The 20,736-nt window shown below is 39.0% G+C and overlaps 1 protein-coding gene across 5 annotated transcripts in view; it reads left to right on the forward strand.

Annotated features, from left to right (window-relative positions):
• Nucleotides 1-20,736, forward strand: part of ADAMTSL3 (ADAMTS like 3) — a 260,167-nt gene that overhangs the window by 27,839 nt on the left and 211,592 nt on the right. For all 5 annotated transcript variants that reach the window (XM_034783742.1, XM_034783741.1, XM_034783744.1 and 2 more), the window contains exon 3: nt 16,585-16,704. In XM_034783742.1, coding sequence (XP_034639633.1) covers nt 16,585-16,704 — 120 coding nt within the window. The remainder of the gene's footprint in view (nt 1-16,584; nt 16,705-20,736) is intronic.

A 20,736-nucleotide genomic window follows, 5' to 3' on the forward strand; every position in this document is an offset into this window, starting at 1 on the left:
CCAGTGAAGTCTTTCTGCACAGATACTACGTACTCACCTACATATTGGCTTGTTATTAAGCATATGCATTAATTATTGTAACCTAATTCCAGCTCATCAGCTGTGACCAGAAACAGCCATAGGATTGATGATAGATCCCCTTTCATATTGGGAAACACGAATCTTTTATAGGGTGTTGGGTTTGGGATATTATTTGTTTTGGGGCTTTTGCACATTTTTCTCACCAATCTGTGTTCATCTATATTCTCTCTAGCCCTTTTGTGCAAATCCCACCATCTCTTTTTGTTTGATGTGTGGTCCATATTTTTCTGCCATAGGGAATGTATTTTGGTCACTATTTGTGTTTTCTATATTGTCCATTAACATAAACAAAAAGCAGGCATTTTCCCAAGCAACTGTCTTTGTTAAATCTTACCTCTGTGCTTGGTGCAATAAAAGACACACAAATTAAAAACAGTGTCCCCCTCAGGCATGTACCCAGTAAAAGACACAGAGAAGAAAAGTTGCAGTGGGAGATCCAGAGGAGAGTGTTAACTTAGCTTATTTTAAAACTCACTTAATCTCTTTGTGAAATTGGAGAGGAGACGGTGTTTGTGGCTTAGTGTTACTTGGCTATGCAGAAGTGAGACTTTAGGAGGGATTTGTTTCAGGAGAGGGTTGGGGCTTGGAATTGAGCTCATATCATATATATGGGGCAGTATGGTAGAGGAATGGAAACAAATTGGAGAGGAGAATGGAATGGGCTACTGAGACTGTCCTCATTGGTGCAGGAAAGGGTCTGAGGGGAGATCAGAGATACTGGCCAAGAGAGTTATGCAAAACCTTGAAGTTGAGGATGAGAAGTTTAAATGTTGAACAATGGGAAAGGTGTATGGGGAGGGGAGTGACAATGTCTGATCAATGGGCCAGAACGATAATTTTAGCAGTAACAGATAAGATGGGGATTATCTGGTTGTCAGGACCCGGGGGAGGGTAGGCATTGACAGAAGAAGGAAACGATGAGGGAATGAACAAATTTATGACATTAACATCATACGATCATCTCCACCTAGTGAGGGAAATAGCTTACTTGGAACTAGCATGCCTCTTAAATCTCTTGGTGTGTTAGCGTTTCTTTGGGACAGCACAGTCTAAAAAAGAGTAGATGAGTGGAGTATTTGTAAATATGCTTATGAGACCTATAGTGGGGCTGGATGGGTAATGGGTTGCGAGTTGTGCACAGAGTTTCTTTGGGAAATGTCTCTTTAAAAATCATGCTGAAACAGGTGTGCCTGAGTGAAGGGTGCATGGTTGGGAGGCATTCACCTCACATGCCTCATTACTAGTCTTAAACCAACATTCCTACAGCAGAGCCATGACCAGTTAACTGCTTCTTTTATTGTGAAAACGTGGCTGGTTGAGTCGGTGTGCTAGGCTGCTCAGACCATAATCCCTATAAAATACTTACTGACAATAAAAAGCAACAGAGGGTCCTGTGGCACCTTTGAGACTAACAGAAGTATTGGGAGCATAAGCTTTCGTGGGTAAGAACCTCACTTCTTCAGATGCAAGACTTATGCTCCCAATACTTCTGTTAGTCTCAAAGGTGCCACAGGACCCTCTGTTGCTTTTTACAGATTCAGACTAACACAGCTATCCCTCTGATTACTAATAATAGAACAATAGAGAGACAGAGGAATGGACAAAGAACAAGGGGACTCTTATTAATACAAAAATAATTATTAGGGGTGATGGAACATTAGCAGTGGGGAAAATTGAGACTGTCCTCTTTGTGTTAGATGTAGTCATGCTTTGAGCTGGCCATGAGTTAGGATGGAGTGAACATTGGGCTGGGACATTCTCTACTCCCCACTTTCTATCTGGTAAGAAGACATCTGCTAGAATTAACAGGAGGGAGAGCTATATTATTTAAGCTATTTATCTTAACGAGGAGGAGCTTAAGAGGTGACTTGATCATGGTCTAGAAGTACTTACAAAGGGAAAAGATTTCTGATAGCAGAACACTCTTTAATATAACAGACAAAGGCACAATAAGGTTCAAAGGCTGAAACAGCAGCTAGACAAAATCAATAGAAATGAGGTGAAATTTTTCAGCAAGGAAGGTAATTAACTATTGGAACAACATATCTAGGGATGTGATAGATCCTCCATTACATAGAAATCTTTCAATCAAGATGGGATGTCTTTCTAAATGGAACACTTGAGTTCAACCTGAAATTAAGAGATTGATGCAGGAATCACTTGGTGAAATTCCATGGCCTGTGTTGTGCACGAGTTATAGTGGTCCCTTTTGGAATCTATAGGTGAAATCCTGCCCTATTTAAAGTCAGTGGAAAATTCCCATTGACTTCACTGGGGCCAGGATTTCATTCTGTGAATCTGTGCTTATTAGCCTGTACTTAGTCCTATGTGCATATGCTCGCTCCTGGTGAAAGTCCCTGAAGTAGGCCAACAAGCAATCTAGATTTTACTCACTTCCTACCCCGTTTAGCCTTGATGACTTGGCCATCTTTGCACGTTTGCCAGAAGCATATTCTTTCGGTCCAGTTGTGAGCTGATATGACTTGACCAAAACTGCAAGTCCCAGTGACCTAGCAGAGGTGATAAATGATTATTTGCTTTCTGTGCCACATTAGCTGCCATTTCCTGAAAATAGCATGCTTGGTTGTTACATGAACTACAGCTGATCATGTGATATTTATAGGAGTTACTGAAGGTGTCATTTATGGAGCAATTTTAGTGTATCTATGACCTTAGGTGTTGACTGCCAAACACCTCTTCCTTTCTTCTTGAGATCTCTGTTACCAGGCTGCATCTGTGCAGGATTTAGGCCCCATATTTGATTATTATTATTTTTATAGACGGTAAGTGTTGTATTTCCTGCCCCAAAGGATATTTTTTTCTTTTGGAGCGTCTCAGTCTCTCGGGACTGAAAGTTTGCCTTGCACTTGGGTTGATATCTTTTATTTATGGGGGAGGGATAGCTCAGTGGTTTGAGCATTGGCCTGCTAAACCCAGGGTTGTGAGTTCAATTCTTGAGGGGGCCACTTGGGGATCTGGGGAAAAATCAGTACTTGGTCCTGCTAGTGAAGGCAGGGGGCTGGACTTGATGACCTTTCAAGGTCCCTTCCAGTTCTAGGAGGTGGGATATCTCCATTAATTATTAGAATTTGAATTCTTCCATTGTAGCTGTGCCACTTCATGCACTTCTTCACCTACACATTTGAGTTAGTGACAACTAACATCTTAGTGCTAGTGACAACACTGCATATATAGTTTAATTAAAACCAGTAGTGCCTCTGGCTGGTCTTCTGTTGCGGTTGGAATATTTTCCATTCCCCTGCCATCTGACCTCTTGAGGTCCCTTCCAACTCTGATATTCTATGATTCTATGATTCTGTATTTGTACCCATGAAAGTTTGCATTACCTAGCTCTGTAGTGTCTCATGGTGACAGGACTTTTCTTTCCCTAACTGCTGTGGTTGCACTACCATTCCCTAGCCTCACACTTTCCCCTCCGTTCTTTCGTTATGCAACAGGGATCCTCCCGTAGACATAGCAGGTGTTTGGCAGCTAATGCTGTGGCATTTTTGCTTGCATGGCTTATGGATGAGAATTTCAGTGCTCTAGGGCACAATTTCAACCCAAGTATATGAAAAGCATATTCCTATGTCAATTCAAATTATATCCCTATTAAAGGGAAAAAAACTCCAAAGGAAATTAAATACAAATAATTACACTAACATAACATTAAGGTTATAATTTAATTTAAAAAGTATAAGGAAATTGAGACAGGTTTCCCATGTCACTTTTAGCCGGACTTTCTTGAGACTACCTACTGTAAAATGAGATAATGACACCTTTGTTAAGTGACTTGAGCTCTACTGATGAATAGCACTATGTAAGAGCTAAGTACTCATTTTTGTGTGTGTGTTCTGTTACCTCTCATCAGGGAATAATATATCTATTGGTAGTTAGTTACTTCTACCGTGCCCAGAACTGTGCTTGGACCTTTACAGTAAACATACAAAACATTACTTGCTTGCTTTTTGTGTAACTTTTAGTATTATATTTATACCTGCATGTGGACGTATGGCTGGTATGAACTTCAAGATGTTGCTGGTTAAAGCCTTGATCCTGCAATCACATCTGTGTGGGTGAGTCCCTGTGCCCACTCCACACCCCATTGAAATCAAAGGGATACCTTGTGAGTGCAAGAGTCGACCTGTGCACATCTGATTCCAAGACTGTGGTGTAAAGTCTCTCATGCTCAGCACCTGACATTTATTTATTTTTAGCTGGTTTCCCAGTTCCAGCAAAGTTTTTGGTTAGTTGGCATATACATATCTTTTCATTTCCCCCTCCCTTCAGCTTCACTGGAGCAGTTACCCACAGCTGATTTGCTGGTGGTGCAGAATTATACTCCGGTCAGCTAGAAAAGCGTGGGATTGCTTTTCAGGACTATTTTTCCCACTAGAGATTCCCACCAGATTGTTTTGTTCTCCTCTTTCTTGTACCACTTAAACTACTGGGCTGTATTCATTCCAGAGCATGTACTCATTCATAGGATTTTATTATTCAGCTACCTCTGATAGTAATCCGACATTACTTTAGCTGCTTTCCTTTCTTGCCTTTCAAAAATAAATCTGCTCTTCCCCAAGTAAAGTTACAGAATATCACAGAGCAAACTGCAGTCACAAACTTGCCCATAGATAAACAAGCAAGATGGTCTGTTTGTTTTCTATAAATTAGTCTGTTCAATCTGTAGCAGTTTGCCAATGTGGCAAGAAGAAATTCTTTCACTGTATAACATTAGACAGTAAAGGGCAATTTAACATATCTTAAAAAAATATTTTAGATTATCCTGATTCTGCTAAAGGTGCTGACAAAATATCCCTTTATAATATATTTTTTCTGCAGAGACTATAAAGACCCTTAGAAAATATCATTGTGTAAGAGATAAATAGATTTCCATGACAGCATGCTGCTAATGATGCTGTAGGGGCTTGATTTATGAGAAGAATTTTGCCAATTATTAGGTTACTAAATAAATAATAAAGAGGTGGTTTCTGTTTGGAAAGGGGCTGAACATATGGTGTGGGGAGGAAAAAAAACACCTCTTCAGAAGACTTTAGTTACCTCTGTCTGTGTCTCACTCACAAGATTTCTTTTTTTATAGAGAAAATACATGAGTTTTAATGAAATAGTATTTTCTGTCTCATTTCCAGACTTTTTACAAGAGATTTCTTCCCTTTTACTGTTTTAAGAGTTGAGGTGCTTTCCATGGAGAGAATTTTCATCCAAGACTTTGAGAGAACCTAAACTTGAACTTTTAAATGAAATTTAGCAAGAAAATATGCTGGTAGGTGGAATTTCTCTTCCTCCTCCCCCCCCTCGCCCTTTCTCATTCAAAATAATGTGCTTTATTACACTTTCACAATACAGAAGGTAAATACTTCATTTAAAATACATTCTTTGAAAAAGATTGGTTTGTGTGAATATATTTTTTCTCCTGTGCGGAGGCAACACAATAAAATTATATGTCAGAGTAGTCAAGTGACTAATATGGAAGATAAAAATCCGCACTCTAGTTCTTGAAGAATATACTTTTTGGATGCCTTTTGGTTAGACAGAGAAAATGTTGTCCTCAGATGAGCAGTAATAATACTTGGTTCCTATATTGCACTTTTCATCCATAGAGCTGAAAGCACTTTCAAATGGAGGTAAATATCACTAGTCCCATTTTACACTTGAAACTGATGCACTAAGAATATGCCTGGGAGTTGTCTGCATGTTTTTAAGGGCAGAATCTGATCCACAGTCATTTACTTTCTGACACTGATATGAAGTGATCTATTCCAGGGCCAGCTTTTCTCTTGGAGAATACTCCAGGGGGGCTGGAACAATTTGTATAGTGGGGGTGCTAAGAGCATTGAACCAAACTATAAACCCTGGATATGATGGAAACCACTTCAAACCAGGGGGTGCGACATCACCCCCAGCACCCCTAGTTCCAGCACCTGTGGATTACTCCATATTTTTCATCTTCAGTTTTATCTATGTAGAGTTGAAAGGCATTGAGTAACCAGTACCAATCACAGTAGTAATGAATGAACAGTTTATTTTATGTAGTATTGTACTGTTGAAAATGGAATGCCTACATTTAGGCCCAGATTCTGCACCACTGAAGTCAATGGGAACTTTGCCATTGACTTAGTGAGAGCAAGGTCAACTCAAGCCCCTCATGCAGGTGATTTAAATATAAGCATGTCACTAAGGTGACCATACATTCTGATTTGGCCGGGACAGTCCCCTTTTTAAGCCGTGTCCCTGGCGTCCTGACTTTTTTTGGGCAAAACTAGGCATTTGTCCTGTTTGCTCTTGCCAATCAGTTGCCAAAAGCAAATGGGACAAATGCCCAGATTTGCCAAAAAAGTGGGGTGCACCCTGCTAGTGGGGTGTGGAGGAACATTGAGGGCGGGGGGAGCAGCGATGTTTAGGGGAGAGGAGACAAGAGTTTGGCCTATTGTGTCTCTGTTATGCTCTGCCCTTCCAGTTGGGGAGTGATGGAGTGTCACGTGTCACTCTGCAGCCCAACCAGAGGGCAGCGCAGTTAGGGGCCTAATTCAAACTCTTCTCCGGCCAAGTCATGAAGCTGTGACTCCTGGGCCCGGGCCCTACCTCACAACCCAACTGGTAAGTGCCCAACGGAGTCCTGCAGCGTCCGCTTGTGCCAGGGCACTGAGCATGGTCTGGACCTGTGAGTGGTCCCTGGAGCCCCCATCCTGGCCTCGTGTCCTTCTCACCCACCATCCTTCAGGGCTGATCTCCAGAGTCCTCTCCAGCCCACCCCACCCCAACTTGTTTCTTTCCCTCCCCAGTCTGCCTTCAGTCATCTGTTTCTGTCACATCCTGGCCGGGGTGCCATTTAGGGAGGGAAATGGGGGGCACCTGCCCCATCCCCTAAGTTTCATACCACAGCTGCGAGCAACCCTCCACTGGTCCCTTGTCGCTCGCTCCTCTCCCCCATCCCCTCACCAGCTGGGAGTTGGCCCCTCTCCATACCAACATCTGAAATGGTAGCCCTGCATGCTGACCTCCCATTGCCTCCCCTGAGCTGCTCTCAGGAGTGTCCTTGGTCCCTCCCACTACCCAGAGCTTCCTTCCTGCCCCTCTGCTATCCCAGCCCGCAAAGGGGCATCACACTGCTTTCTGGATCGTAGTCCAATAGCTTCAACTCCTGGCTCCAAGCCCAAAAGTTCTCACACTTGCACACTTACACCCTACTTTGCTGCCCAGATCCCAGCCTATACCCATTCCTCTTCCCTTTGCCCCCATCTCTGCTACTTGGCACAATTAGGGGCGCAGAGGAATGGGGAGATGAGCGGGGGCATGGGGGATGAGTGGCAACTCCAGGCGACTCGGGACAGCCCCATGTGTACAGTTTTCAGTTTACGGAAAAATGGTCACCCTACATATCACCCCAGTCATGTGGAGAAGAAGTAGACTCTACCTAACTCAGTGTTCAGAAGAAGCTCATCTGGGGAAAAGACACGTAAAATTCTAGAATTCATTTCTTTTGGAAACATGAAGCAGAGTTGAGAGTTAAGCTGGATTTTGAAATTAAATAGTATTTTGGCTAAGCACTACTGAAGCATTTCAGTGAAAAGTTAAATCTCTTAGCCAAACTATGTCAAGAGAAAACACAATTAGTTGTTGATAAATATCCAAAAGCTTAATCACTAGGATAAACTTTAAAAAGCACAGGAAAAATGTTCAAATTTATTTTATCTACAGCCTGCAGCAAAGTTTTGCCAAAGGAAATGTATTTATATTTAATCAAGATGAATTTTGGAGAAAATAGGCTTGTTTTAAAAGAGCCTGAAAGATGACAGCACCATATTTTTAAAAACAAAATGATCTGGATTGTCCTTCTCTCTTTCAGTTTTGGCTTCAAGTGAGCAAACCTAGGGCAATCGAAAAATTCACTCTAAGCCCTATATTCTGTGTTCTCTGGATCTGATCTAGGACCCATTCAAGGCCACGGAAAGGCTCCCAATGGCTTGAATGGGCTTTGGATCAGGCCGTATTTGAGCAGCAGAACTTGTATCAAATGTTGCCTTCTCACAAACATGGATCTGGCTGTAGGACTGGTTTGTAAATATGTTCTTCAGAAATAGTCAGTGTCCATCTATGACTGTAAGAGTTGTTCACGAATGGTGCCTCACTCTCCTTTCAAAACCAAATGGGCTCTGTGAAATACCTCTCAGTAGTCTTTCAGATACCTACACATGACTATCTAGAGCCACTGGGACATTTCCCTAGAGCACATTCCATTTACATTTGGACTAAGGGAGTCTAGAATAGGAGTTAGTTGACAAGGCGAAAACATTAGGGCTTCTAGTTGAACCAGAGAGGTTTGAAGTCTGCTTTCAGCAAGGTCAGAGTGAGCACTAGGGAGAGGGATTGGAAAGTCACACTCAAAGTACTGTTGATCATGTCACTGTATGTCTGTCATGACCGCGGTTTTTATGACCAAAAAAATGAAACTTTTTTTTTTTTTTTTAAATAAAAATGCTTGGTCTCTGTTACTGCAGTCAGCTGCTGAGCAAGACTCCTCCATGAATATTTTACAGATACAGACCTATAAATGTTAATTGTAGTAGATATTTATAAAGTGAACTTTCAAGGATTTAACTATGAATTGAATATTATTCAATATTTTAAATAAGTGGCCTTGTTTTCATAAGTGCAGTGCACCTGGCAGCTCTCATGGAAAAATCAGCTCACTTATTTAGGTGCCTAAATGTAGATTTAGAGACCTGAGTTTAGGAACTGTGTAGAGTGGAGGCCACTCCAGTGTGCTCCCTTTCGGTCAGGTGTGTTGCCGCTGGTGAGCCCTGCCTCACTTCCATTCACCTAGGTTATAAACAAGTCCAGACAGACCTTTTAAATCAAGGAGCGCCCCTTTTCCAAAGGTCTCATTTATTATCAAGAGCCATAAACCTAAGTAGGAGCTCACTCGGATACATCCGGGGACGTTTGTCATCTCTGGCTTAGTCCAACTAGTGGTCTCTGGCTCCATCTGTCAGGAAATTGTTCTTTCTTGCTCGTGTAAATATTCTCTATTTCTGGAACTGCTCCTAGTACCATCCCTGGGTTACTCCTTTTCAGTCCCTCTAAGCAGGAGTCCGCAGTCCTTTTTGGAGCTCGGCTGTATTGATTTAGTCTTGTTCTCACCTTAAACAGGATCCCCCTTCCCCTCCCTTCTCTCTGGAGCTAGGTTCTATTAATCCAATCCTCTGTTCCTCCTTAAGCAGGAGTGCTTAGCTCTCTTCCCTGGATTGGAGTTGTGGCTTAACCCAGTTTTTTCCCTCCGCTGACCCCTTTCCTTAATTAGGCTTCAGGGTGCTCGCAAGCCCAGCCTTTCTCTGCTGATGTTTCCTGGTGTCTACCCTGCTACGAGAGAGGAGACAGCTTTTATCTTGGTCCCCTTCTCCCAGCTTATCCTCCAGTTGGATGCGTGAGAGGAGAACCTTGCCCTGCCCTCTCTGGAAGGCTCCTGGCCCCAGGTCATCAAAGAAACAGTAACAGGATTTCCTTCCGAACGCTTCTCACTCCTGGGACTGATTCCCCTTTCCCAATGTCTCTTGGGAGACAGGTTCTTATATATACAATCAGACCTTTCAACCTCTTAAAGGGCCATGCTACATGATGGGGTGGGCTGACTGTTAGGCCCCACTAGCCTTAAGAGACATCACCCCGTCACAAACCCATTTTTGAAAATATTGGCCATGACAAATAGCTAGTCTTAGTCATGGATACTTTGATATCTGCTCATCATAATTATTAACCATAGAAATGCCGTGAAACTATGGACCTTTTAGTGTGATTTTCTTTATTTATCTGATACTTCACAACTGGATGATTTGTGATAAAGTCTAGTGACATAGCCCACCCAACTGTTTTGTGCTAGATTCCTTGAAAGTACATTAAAATTAGCTGCTTGTTAGCTGGTATATTTCTTCCCTAGGGCACAAATCATATGCTACTACAGTTTAACAGACTGGAAGATATTTAACTGTAAGAATCAAATCAAAGGTTCACACTTTTTTGATATATGATTGGACTTGCAGTGCATAGTAATCTGACAAACATGTATTTGCAAGTCAATAAGAATGTGAGTCTAATTCTTTTCTATTTGCCATCTGTTCGTTTGTTCTTTCTTTAAAAAACAAAAATCTTTGCACTTATTTTGGAGACTAACTATTTCTTCCTCCTCATCTCCAATTTTCTTCCAAGTTACCCTTCCCAGCCACTGCCAGTTCAAGACTCATCAAGCCACAGGGAACTTGCTGCATTCTCTTAGGCTGTTGTTTCATCATAGGATTAGAGATGGAAGAGACTTCATAGTTCATCCAGTCCTTTTCCTTGATAATAATGAAGAATTATTTCCTACTGTACATTTTCTAGTGTATGAGGCCATGATTCAGCAAAATACTGAATATATATATATAGTATTTTGCTGGCTTGGGGCCTTGCTGCTACTTTAGTAGTAGACTGAATAGGCTGAGTGCCTTTTACCCTCGCATGTAGAGGATTAAACTTTATTGCCAAGAGAGGGCTGGGAAGGAATGTAACTTTGTGGCATAGACCCTTGGGGCTTTTTAACCTTCACTTGGAACACTGAACACCAGTTATCTGTTAGGTTCAGGTGAGTGTTATTGTGCATTAACAGTGTTGCATGAAGGTGAGAGAAAGGTAGATATTGGTGAACCTCAGTCTAGCCTGTTGTCTTCTTTTTTGTTCTTAAGTATGCTCTCCCCCATAGTGTATCCCTGACTGAATGTTACATAATCAACGTAGATAATATTTTTTACGGTAGTGCTTTGAATTTGTGGTCTTCTGGTTATAGCAAGGTATTGGGAACCAGGAGTATCTTGGAGCTAATGCTGCTCGAACCACTGAGTGACTCTTAGATTTTTGGCAAGTCACTTGGCTTCCTTGTACATCAGTCAATCCAAATATAAATTGGGTAAAATACAGGACCTCTTTGAAAACCTGATGCTACTTTTGAGCTGAGCTTTTCTTGGAAAATAATGTAACCTTGTGTAATTGTTTATACTATATCTTGGTCTCCCAAACTTTTGGAGCTACTAATCCCCTTCTGGACTAAAAAGTATTTTGCAACACCCTACCTTAAAATCTCAAACCTCGAACATGAGCAAGTTATTTGTTGTAACCATACCAGAAATAATTAACTATAGATTCATAGATTCTAGAACTGGAAGGGACCTCGAGAGGTCATCAAGTCCAGTCCCCTGCCCTCATGGCAGGACCAAATACTGTCTAGACCATCCCTGATAAACATTTATCTAACCTACTCTTAAATATCTCCAGAGATGGAGATTCCACAACCTCCCTAGGCAATTTATTCCAGTGTTTAACCACCCTGACAGTTAAGAACTTTTTCCTAATGTCCAACCTAAACCTCCCTTGCTGCAGTTTAAGCCCATTGTTTCTTGTTCTGTCCTTAGAGGCTGAGATGAACAAGTTTTCTCCCTCCTCCTTATGACACCCTTTTAGATACCTGAAAACTGCTATCATGTCCCTTCTCAGTCTTCTCTTTTCCAAACTAAACAAACCCAATTCTTTCAGCCTTCCTTCACAGGTCATGTTCTCAAAACCTTTAATCATTCTTGTTGCTCTTCTCTGGACCCTCTCCAATTTTTCCACATCTTTCTTGAAATGCGGTGCCCAGAACTGGACACAATACTCCAGTTGAGGCCTAACCAGTGCAGAGTAGAGCGGAAGAAGATGTCAGACAGCAAATTTGAATTACAAAGGTGGTCCAAAATTTTAGCTGAGGCAGGGAGGTATAAATTATACTCTGCAAGTTTGAGTGAATCTGGCCTTTTGTCTCCAAATCAGGCTTTGTTTTTAGGCATTTAAGAAGCTCCAGTAAAATATAGTATTTTATAATCTTTGGCATTTTTAAAATCTGTTTGATTTTTCTCATTAGCTTTTCATCATTACTTAGTAACGTAGTACAGTTTGTTTTGAGCAGAGTACCCCTTGCTTATGCTTCCCCCTTGTTAGCTAACACACCACGTAGGCTTAGAGGGGGAATAGCTGATTTATCTTGGGCAATGTAGGTTTGTGTGAAGGGCAAATGTACTTATTGGTACATTCATTTTCTTTTAATGAGTGTTTGGCTCTCAGAAACCTGTGCTAAAGGTCTTGAACTTGTCACCATACCCATGTCATAGGCATGAAAGAATTCAGTGAGTTATGCTCAAGTCATTTTTTTGAGATATTCCACCTCCATTTTCTCATCTTCTTGACCTTTCATCAGTAAGAATTAACAGAAGTTAAATCCTAGTGCTGCTGTTTTGATTCTAAACCTCAAATTAATACCAGAAGACATGTTTATATATAAATATGAAACAATTACTTTAGCTGTCCAGTGGTTATAGTAAAATAGAATGGAGGCATGTTATGTAATGTTCAGTTGAACTTTGTAAAAACCTTCATATCAAACTGACTACAACAGCTTTAAACTAAACTGCATCTTTCAATTTAATTAGAAATCTGAAATCTTACTAATAGTTATGGATTATAATACTTGGATGAATTCCTCAACATATAGTGTCTAATATGCTGCTGAAGACTAATATTTATATAAGAGTACTGTAACATTTAGGGTTAGGGAAAATCCACCCTTCTGGATTAATCAGATATGACTAATATGTATCAGTTGAATATTGATACTAAATATGAATCCTGAATAGCAGGAAAAGTGAATGGAGAAGAGTCAAACTGATATGGGGAGGCAGTCACTGCAGTAAGGAATGAATGGGGCTGGGACTAGACTTTGTGAACACGGTTGGAGGAAGCCATTTTATATTTCCAATATCCAGAGTGAATTTTAGAATCAGACTTATATGAATATGAATCCAGCAAAATGGGCAGATTTGCATGCAAACTGATTGTGGCTTAGGGAATTTTCACATCCCTAACATATTTGCACAATGAGGAAGGATCATTACTTGAAAGATTTCCTGTGTGAACTTGAGGAGTATTCTTATGGAACTCTTTAAAACTGATTTGTTAATTCAAGAATTTTAAAATCTACTGGCCAATGGTTAGTAGGAAACTTTCCCTGGCAAGTTAAGGAGGAAATGTCTCCTGACGTCAGTTTTTTGCATAATTTAAGCCTTCATTTAAAAAAAAAATCAGGTTTCCAGCTTTTGTGGTGGCAAACAAGACATTTTGAATAGAACTGCTGTGATGTTGTCTGACTGAGTCTGCAGACAGATCACTCCATTACTTCTGCTGCAGCACATAGCTTTTCCAGGCAGCCGCAGAGTGAAATTAACTCTGGAAGATTTCATACAGTCTACTAGGGGGTATGTAGATCTAATTTATCTGCAAAGCCCTTAGCATTCATTGGTCTAGTAGCTATAGAAAACCCTAAAACAGATAGATGGCTTTACTGCTGCTGCTCAGAACCCTAGCAATGAAATTGACAAAAATCATATCTCTGTTGCTCTACAGTAGAAGCAGAGGCAGTCTCTAGGAGCACTGCAAGAATGGGGATTTGGGTATTGGCTGTTGATTTCCTTCTCTCCCATAATCAGAAACCAGAAGTTTGGAGAAGTGAGAATAGTTTAATCCCTCACTAGTCAAGTGATGGATAAGGGGAGAAGAGGATTAAAAATAGGGAGAGCTTTCCCTTCCAGCAGTCAGGGGGCTGGTGAAGTTCGGTTTGAGCAAGTATCTACCAACCACAGGCTGATACCAAGCTTGGTTCAGGAAAATGAGCACCTTAATAGAAATCCTACCATCTTCCCATTCTCAGCAGTCAGATTTGCGAACTGGTCATCTCATCATGTCTCCTGGACCTCACTGGTGGGATGGAATGGAGTTGAAAGGCAAGGGAGACCTTTATTGTTTGTTTGGTCTCTGGCTAGCAGGTATCTGGGAAATTTTTCAAAGTAATGTTTATCTATTTCTTCCCTGACTTTAAATCTTCTTGCCAGGTATGGTAATGTCTATGCCATATTTCCTCCTTTAATGGCAATCTGACATTTATTTTAAATTTATTTTTTAAATATTTTATGCAATTACTATTTTTTGTGGTTGCCTACCTAAATTATCACCTACCACCTTTCCACTTCATCACAATAATATTTAAGAACAGCATAAAATCTGGTTTAAAATGACTGTTCTAAATCTGAAGTACATTTATAATCCACCTGACATGTTTAACTTGAAGCTAATAGCATTAAACTATCTTATTAAGTGTTCTTAAAACGCCAGGATGATGTGTAATTGTTTTCTGAAAGTAGAGGCACTTTAAATCTTCAGCTCTCATTTAAGTAATGAGTGTACTGCAGACTAGCCAAGCCATTAAAATTGATGTCATCAACTAAAAAATGTGGTGAACTCTCACAAAGTTCTGAAATTTGAATTACTATCTAAGCTAAATATTCATAATAATAAAAGCTTTATAAAGAATCCTGAAAGATCCCACATGTTAAAAAAATGGACCATGGAACAAACTAGGACATACTGTATTCAAATAAATACAGTGTAGGAATGAATGCACATTAAAGCTGTTCAAATATTATTAGTAGAACGGGTTGAAAAAATGTCTAAATTTAGATGATTTTTGGTGAACTTTTTTCTCTTTTTGACTAGCTGGTAGACTTGTTGAGACTTTTTTGAAATTGTTTTGAAAACTATTCATGAATTTTTGTGTGTGTTTTGAACAGAGCTCAATCAATTAGATCTCAGCATTGGCTTGCCATGACAATTGACTTATATTTGATTCTAGGAGATTATTATTTATGACCCCAATCTTTGCTATCTATCTCTGTCCTTCAGTTCTATTCGGTACTTAGTAGCACCCACAATAGTTAAGCAAACTAGTTGCTCTTATAATCCCCACATATAACTTTCTAAAACACTCACCTCTTGGGTTGAAATTTTCCATGATTGTGGCCAAAGTTTGCTTGCCTTAATCTAGCAAGTAGTCTTGTATTTCACCCAGTGGCTAACTGCTCATTAGCTTTTGACACTTAAATAAATGTGTGTGTGAAACATATTTCAATTTTTCTTGTAACACTTATTAAATTTGTTATTTCAGCTTCAAATGTTGGCATCTTATATATTCAAAGCTTAATGATATATGTCTGAATGCTTTGTAGTTTAAATATTTACCTTATAAAGATGGGAAACACAAGTTAGTTAATCACTGCATATCCTTCTGGCAAACTTGTTTATTGGAAATTAAGCAACAGTATGTTATAGACCTTTTTCTGGGAAGTGTGGTGGAATAATTTGGATTCTCTTCTATCCCTGAGCTCGGCAACTCTTTCCAAAATGTTAGCGATTTATAACAACACTTAGCACTGCTCACTTTCAAAGCATTGTACAAATATAATTAACCTCCACAACACTGTTGTAAAGTAGGTCAGTGAATGTCGTTATCCACAGTTTAAACCTGGGGAAATTGAGGTAGAAATGTTAAGTAATTTATCCAAGAGCACTGTTCTTAGCCACCAATACTTTGCTCACATCACTAGATTATACTCTTCTCCTTTATTCCTATATTCTCATATAAGATGGATCAATGGAAAATCTATCAGTGACATCAAAAGATCAGGATCAGGGTCATACTAAACATGTCAAAGGTTGTGACTGCTGTCGGCATATTGGAGCCAGCACGAGGAGACCTCCAAAAGTAGCAGGCTTGACTGAAGCATTACTGAAAACTATGCTTATTTGTATGATGGACTTTAGTGGGAACCCTGAGTTGACCATGACCAGCTAACACACACATAATCATATCTTGCCCTATCTACACGAGGTCTGAAGCCCTGTTTAAAATCCTGTTTACTAACACTCTTTTAAAGCACTACCATTGTCCCGATTCTAGACATGCTTTTTACAAACAATTTCTAGTTATATGATTCCTTAATTTAAAACAATTAAATTAACTTAGTGCTCTTGATATGTGATGGGGTTTATAGCCTGAGCAACTGTCATCCCCTCTTCACTGCAGAATGGGTTCATGGAAAGCAGTAGCAATGTAAGGTTCTCCAGAGTCCAGACCACTTTGCCAGTGATGTGGTCACAGCACTGCTACGAGACAGGTTGCAGGCTTCAGCCTCTTTGCAAAGGATCATGGCTCTCTTCCATTCAGTCCAGAGAATTAGTGTTAGAACTCTGTGGAACGTTTTCAAAATTTTGTAGACCATTACTATATGTTGAGTGTCTATTTCTGATAGGTTACGGTTAAGGTCATTAAGGTTACTTACCCTATAATTGATACTTCCATTTCAAGTCAACCATCGAAAAATCAAGCTGGTAGCAACTATCAGCCTGTTTGTAACATTCTCATCACATATACTCAGGACTAAATGTTCAAAATCCTGTGCGCAAAATTGTGCGTAAAATACATCACATCATTTGCTCGTGCGCGGGCATGCGGTCACCATAATTGTGTGCATGTCGTGTTTGAAAGTTTTGGTGCTTGTCACCAGACGCCCTAAAGTGACCTCTTTGTATCTCTTACAGATCAAAGCAGAGCAGGCACAAGGGGCGTACTTCTTGCCTGAGTTTGCACTTTCTCCACAGGGGAGTTTTCTTGAAGATACAACAGGAGAACAATTCCTCATTTACCGCTATGATGATCAGGTCAGTATTGCTGTACGTAAAAACAATAGAGCTTTGTCGGATTCACCCCAGAGTGAATTGTTTGAATGTTCCTGTGAAACAAATCAATCATTCATTTTGTATTGCCTTGGGATGGTGCATCAGGTTGGAATACGGTGAATCAAATGATCACACATTAAACAAGAAGCAAAATTAGAGCAGTTAATTGTAGAAATTAAACAACACTTTGTAGAAATAAAACAAAACGTATGGAAAAGTCTTAGAGTTTAATAGAGAGGAACTCTATAATGTTGTGAGGATATTTAATAGATTACTATAGAAGTATTCTAAAATACATGCAACTAATAACAATTGGTATCCTTTCTGTGGGTCATTTGGACTATCTAAAAGAATTCTATAACAGGGATATAAATTTCTATTAAGGAAGATGTCTACTGAGATATTTAAAAAAACGACTGAAATCATATTTCATTAAATTCTACATGACTTCACAGGGGAAACTTGTTTGTATGTTAATGCTTTACAATTGTATAACAGCATATAGACAATAAGTGATTTTCATAACACCTCTGTGACAATTTTTCTAAGTTTACATAGTCAATTGTAGAGCCAATATTAGAACTCAGAAGTTTCTGGTTCTGTGCTTAGTTGCCCAAAACTTGCTGCTACTTTTCATGTCACTTTAAAAAGAAATAGAAAATATTTATTATTTAGAAAGTCTATTTTTATAAAGAAAGATTGGTGAATGCAGTTTATATTTTCTAAATGACCAAAAGAACTGAATTAACATAATGGGCTGAATTATACTGGGATATGAAGTTTTGTATCTTATAAATTGTTTGAATGTTACTTGGTATTTTGTATTTCTAGCTTATTTAAGAGGTCAGTGACCTAGCATGTTTTAAAAGTGAATTGCAAAGGAACAAATACAGGGAGCATCGTAATGGATGAAGCAGGGTATCTGGAAAGTAACAAATTTTGTATCTTAATTAAAAAACAGTAATGCTTTCTCCAGACCCTATAGATAAATTATACTAAACATGGAATACAGATATAAATGTACAGAAAGTACATGAAAGAAACCCTGTTAATCTTGGCAAAAGATCTAAAGTAAACCTAGGAAGTGTATGGCATGCTGTGGAAATTTACTCATAACACAATGTGTTCCAGAAGCCCACTGAACTCCATGTCAAAACTGTCTGAGTTGCATTTGTAGACATACAGAGTACATTTTTTAATGTAAGCGAAATAGGAAGATTCTTAGAAAACAATGCATGTAAAGTGACAGAAGAGCAGATCTTGCCCTCAGGTCTGGGTATGCTGTCTGCAATTGATTGCCAGTTTTATTGTGAAGGGTGGTCTCATCACAGTATCTAATTTGAGGAAAAATATTGTGATGTTTAACCGCTGACTCTAAGGGCAAAGACTGAGATGGGCTTTGTAGCCTCTTCTTGCCTAAAACTGTGTATCTGTTTACGAAGAGTTAAAGGAGCAGTTAGAATCTGAAAACATGCTGAACTACTGTAAATTATTTGTTTGAATACTGTTGAAAAATATGTACAGTAATTCATACTTCTGGTACCCTGGAGGCTTTTGATTGATCTATAGAGAAGGTACCTAGATGAGATGTCCCCTGGACTCAACACCTGGGAAAGCAATAACTTACAGAATAGTAAAACACAGCTGCAGCACAGGCTGCATTTAATGACAAGCTTGTAAAAAAAACCCAATAAAGATTATACACTTTTTGATGAAAATAGCTTCCACTGAATGGAGCAATATTTAGAAAAGAAGACAATAAATCCAAACATAATTGAGTGCATTTTGGAGACTTTTAATCAATCATATTATATGGTGAATACTATAGCTCATTTCTGAAAATGCCTGTTCTAAGGCCCATTGTAGTCAGTGGAAAGATTCCTATTAACTTCAATGCGGATCAAATCCTGCCTGTGAACAACCTGAGTAGTTCTTCCACAGACGACATGTAACTCTGGAACTTGCTTGCAGGAAAGGGCTTGGTTTTAGAATTAGTCTGATGCTATACTATTTACAGCTCCTCCCGAAAAATTAAAATGAGTCATCTTGAAAATAACTTTGGATTCCTGGAACTCTTAAAATAGTAGACCTACAAATGAAGAACTCAAAAGTCAATACAAATAATAGTACTAGTGCTTTAGCATGGGAATTCAGTCCTATAGGATTTTTTAATATAATATCAAACTGTTGAATGCAAACCGTAATTGCTACAGCTCTAGGCTTGAGCCTCCTGAGAGTAAATTAAGAACTCTTTCATGATTGGGAAAACTCTTTGGCTGAATTAGTTGGTGATATAAATAAAATAATTTATAATAATTAAAGCTACTGTTACTATCACTTATGAAGGTGTAGACACCTGTGTGAGATAAAAGATAGATAGATATAGATAGATATAGATAGATAGATATAAAAAATACAGAATTTACCATATGCCTCTTGGTAAGCTGGAAACTTGAATGTACTAATTCTCTATATTTCATACTGGAATGGAAGAAACTCTAAAGGCAGAATATGAAATTCTTCACCAGGTAATTCTCTTTGAATTCTCTGGGCTAAATCCTCAGCTGGTATAAATCAACATCAATAGAAATACACCAGTGTAGGATCTGAACCATGATTATATTGGTCAGATTCTTGTTATGGTTGCATTGTTGGCTGACCTGGGGAGCACCATTTCCCACCCTTCCCAACTATCTGTGAAATAGTCTGTATCTTGAGTTGTATTTATTTTGTATTCAGTTTTAATGGTTAGAAAATACGGACAAGTTCAGCAATCAGTTGTTTTAGCATCATCATCATCGTCATGATCCAAGATTCGTTTCCTTATGTTCTACAAACACAGGAATGTTTCAAAGAAGTTTTCTTTGGCTGTTGTGTGTGATATTTTTCAAGCAGTGAGCCAGTTTAATCTGGATCATTCATTCCTTTGTTAGTAAGTAATCTTGGTAAAATAGAGCTGTTACTTCAATATTCAATAGTATTTGCTATCTTAAAAGACAAGCTTAAAGCAAGTAAGTATTAATGGGAACACATTGTACTCTGTTCTAGCCGGACAGAATTACATATGGATATACAACATAGTACGTTTTGTTCTGGTTTGGTCTGGCAAGAGTGTGCTGAAATTTTTCTACAAGATTACACTAAACCTTTCACATGTTGGGTTGCTCTGAGTATACTAAGGAATTACAAGCAGATGAAGTACTTTTCTTAGATGGCTTCTAAGACCACTGTTAAATACGTTTGATCAAATGGTTTTTCTAAGGAAATCTATGATTGCAGAAGAAACTGTGTCCATAGTTAGATATTTTTGTGAATGTCTGTATAAAAATAGTACGTAACGTGGTTTCTAGCACATTTTCTCTTTTATCTTCAGGGAAAAATAAAGACCACAAAGTAAAACCAGTACATTCAAGGGTTCCCCAAGAGCAGAAACTTGCTAAAACATAGAAGGATGCATTTTCTAATAGCTCCTGGAATGTTAAATAAGCTACATTTTGCATTGGTACATTGTGTACCACAGTTCCAATTGAGTCAATGTCATTTAAATATAACTTAGTATGAAATAAATTTTGGTATGTGGCCAAAGATCTTGCTTGCCCTGAGACATGCCAGACCAGAAAGAAAACTTTACTTCTTTCCTTTCACTCTGAATTTGCTTTTGCTTTTTTTTTTTTAACACATCCCATTTTGAGATGCTAGTTGTACTTTGCCATAAGGAATAGTTTACTTTGCTGGGTTTTTTTTTGGCTTCTCACCTTTTAATCTACTACAAGGAAATATTTTTTTTCCAAAATACTAGTAGTACTGGAAAGTTTTCTTTCAGAAATAAAATGTTCTTGTTTTCTGACACTTGAGGTACTGCTTCCAAGTATTAAAACCATTCCATATGATAGACCACCAACAAAGACAGCAGTGAGAATTTGGTTGGTCAAAAACTATTTGAAGCACCTTCCCTCTTCGGTTGGTTGGGTAAGACAGATTTTGAATAAAGAGGGTATCTTCCCTTGTTAAGTG

The sequence above is a fragment of the Trachemys scripta genome, chromosome 10 (genome assembly GCF_013100865.1).
Source record: "Trachemys scripta elegans isolate TJP31775 chromosome 10, CAS_Tse_1.0, whole genome shotgun sequence".
NCBI classification, from domain to species: Eukaryota; Metazoa; Chordata; order Testudines; family Emydidae; genus Trachemys; species Trachemys scripta.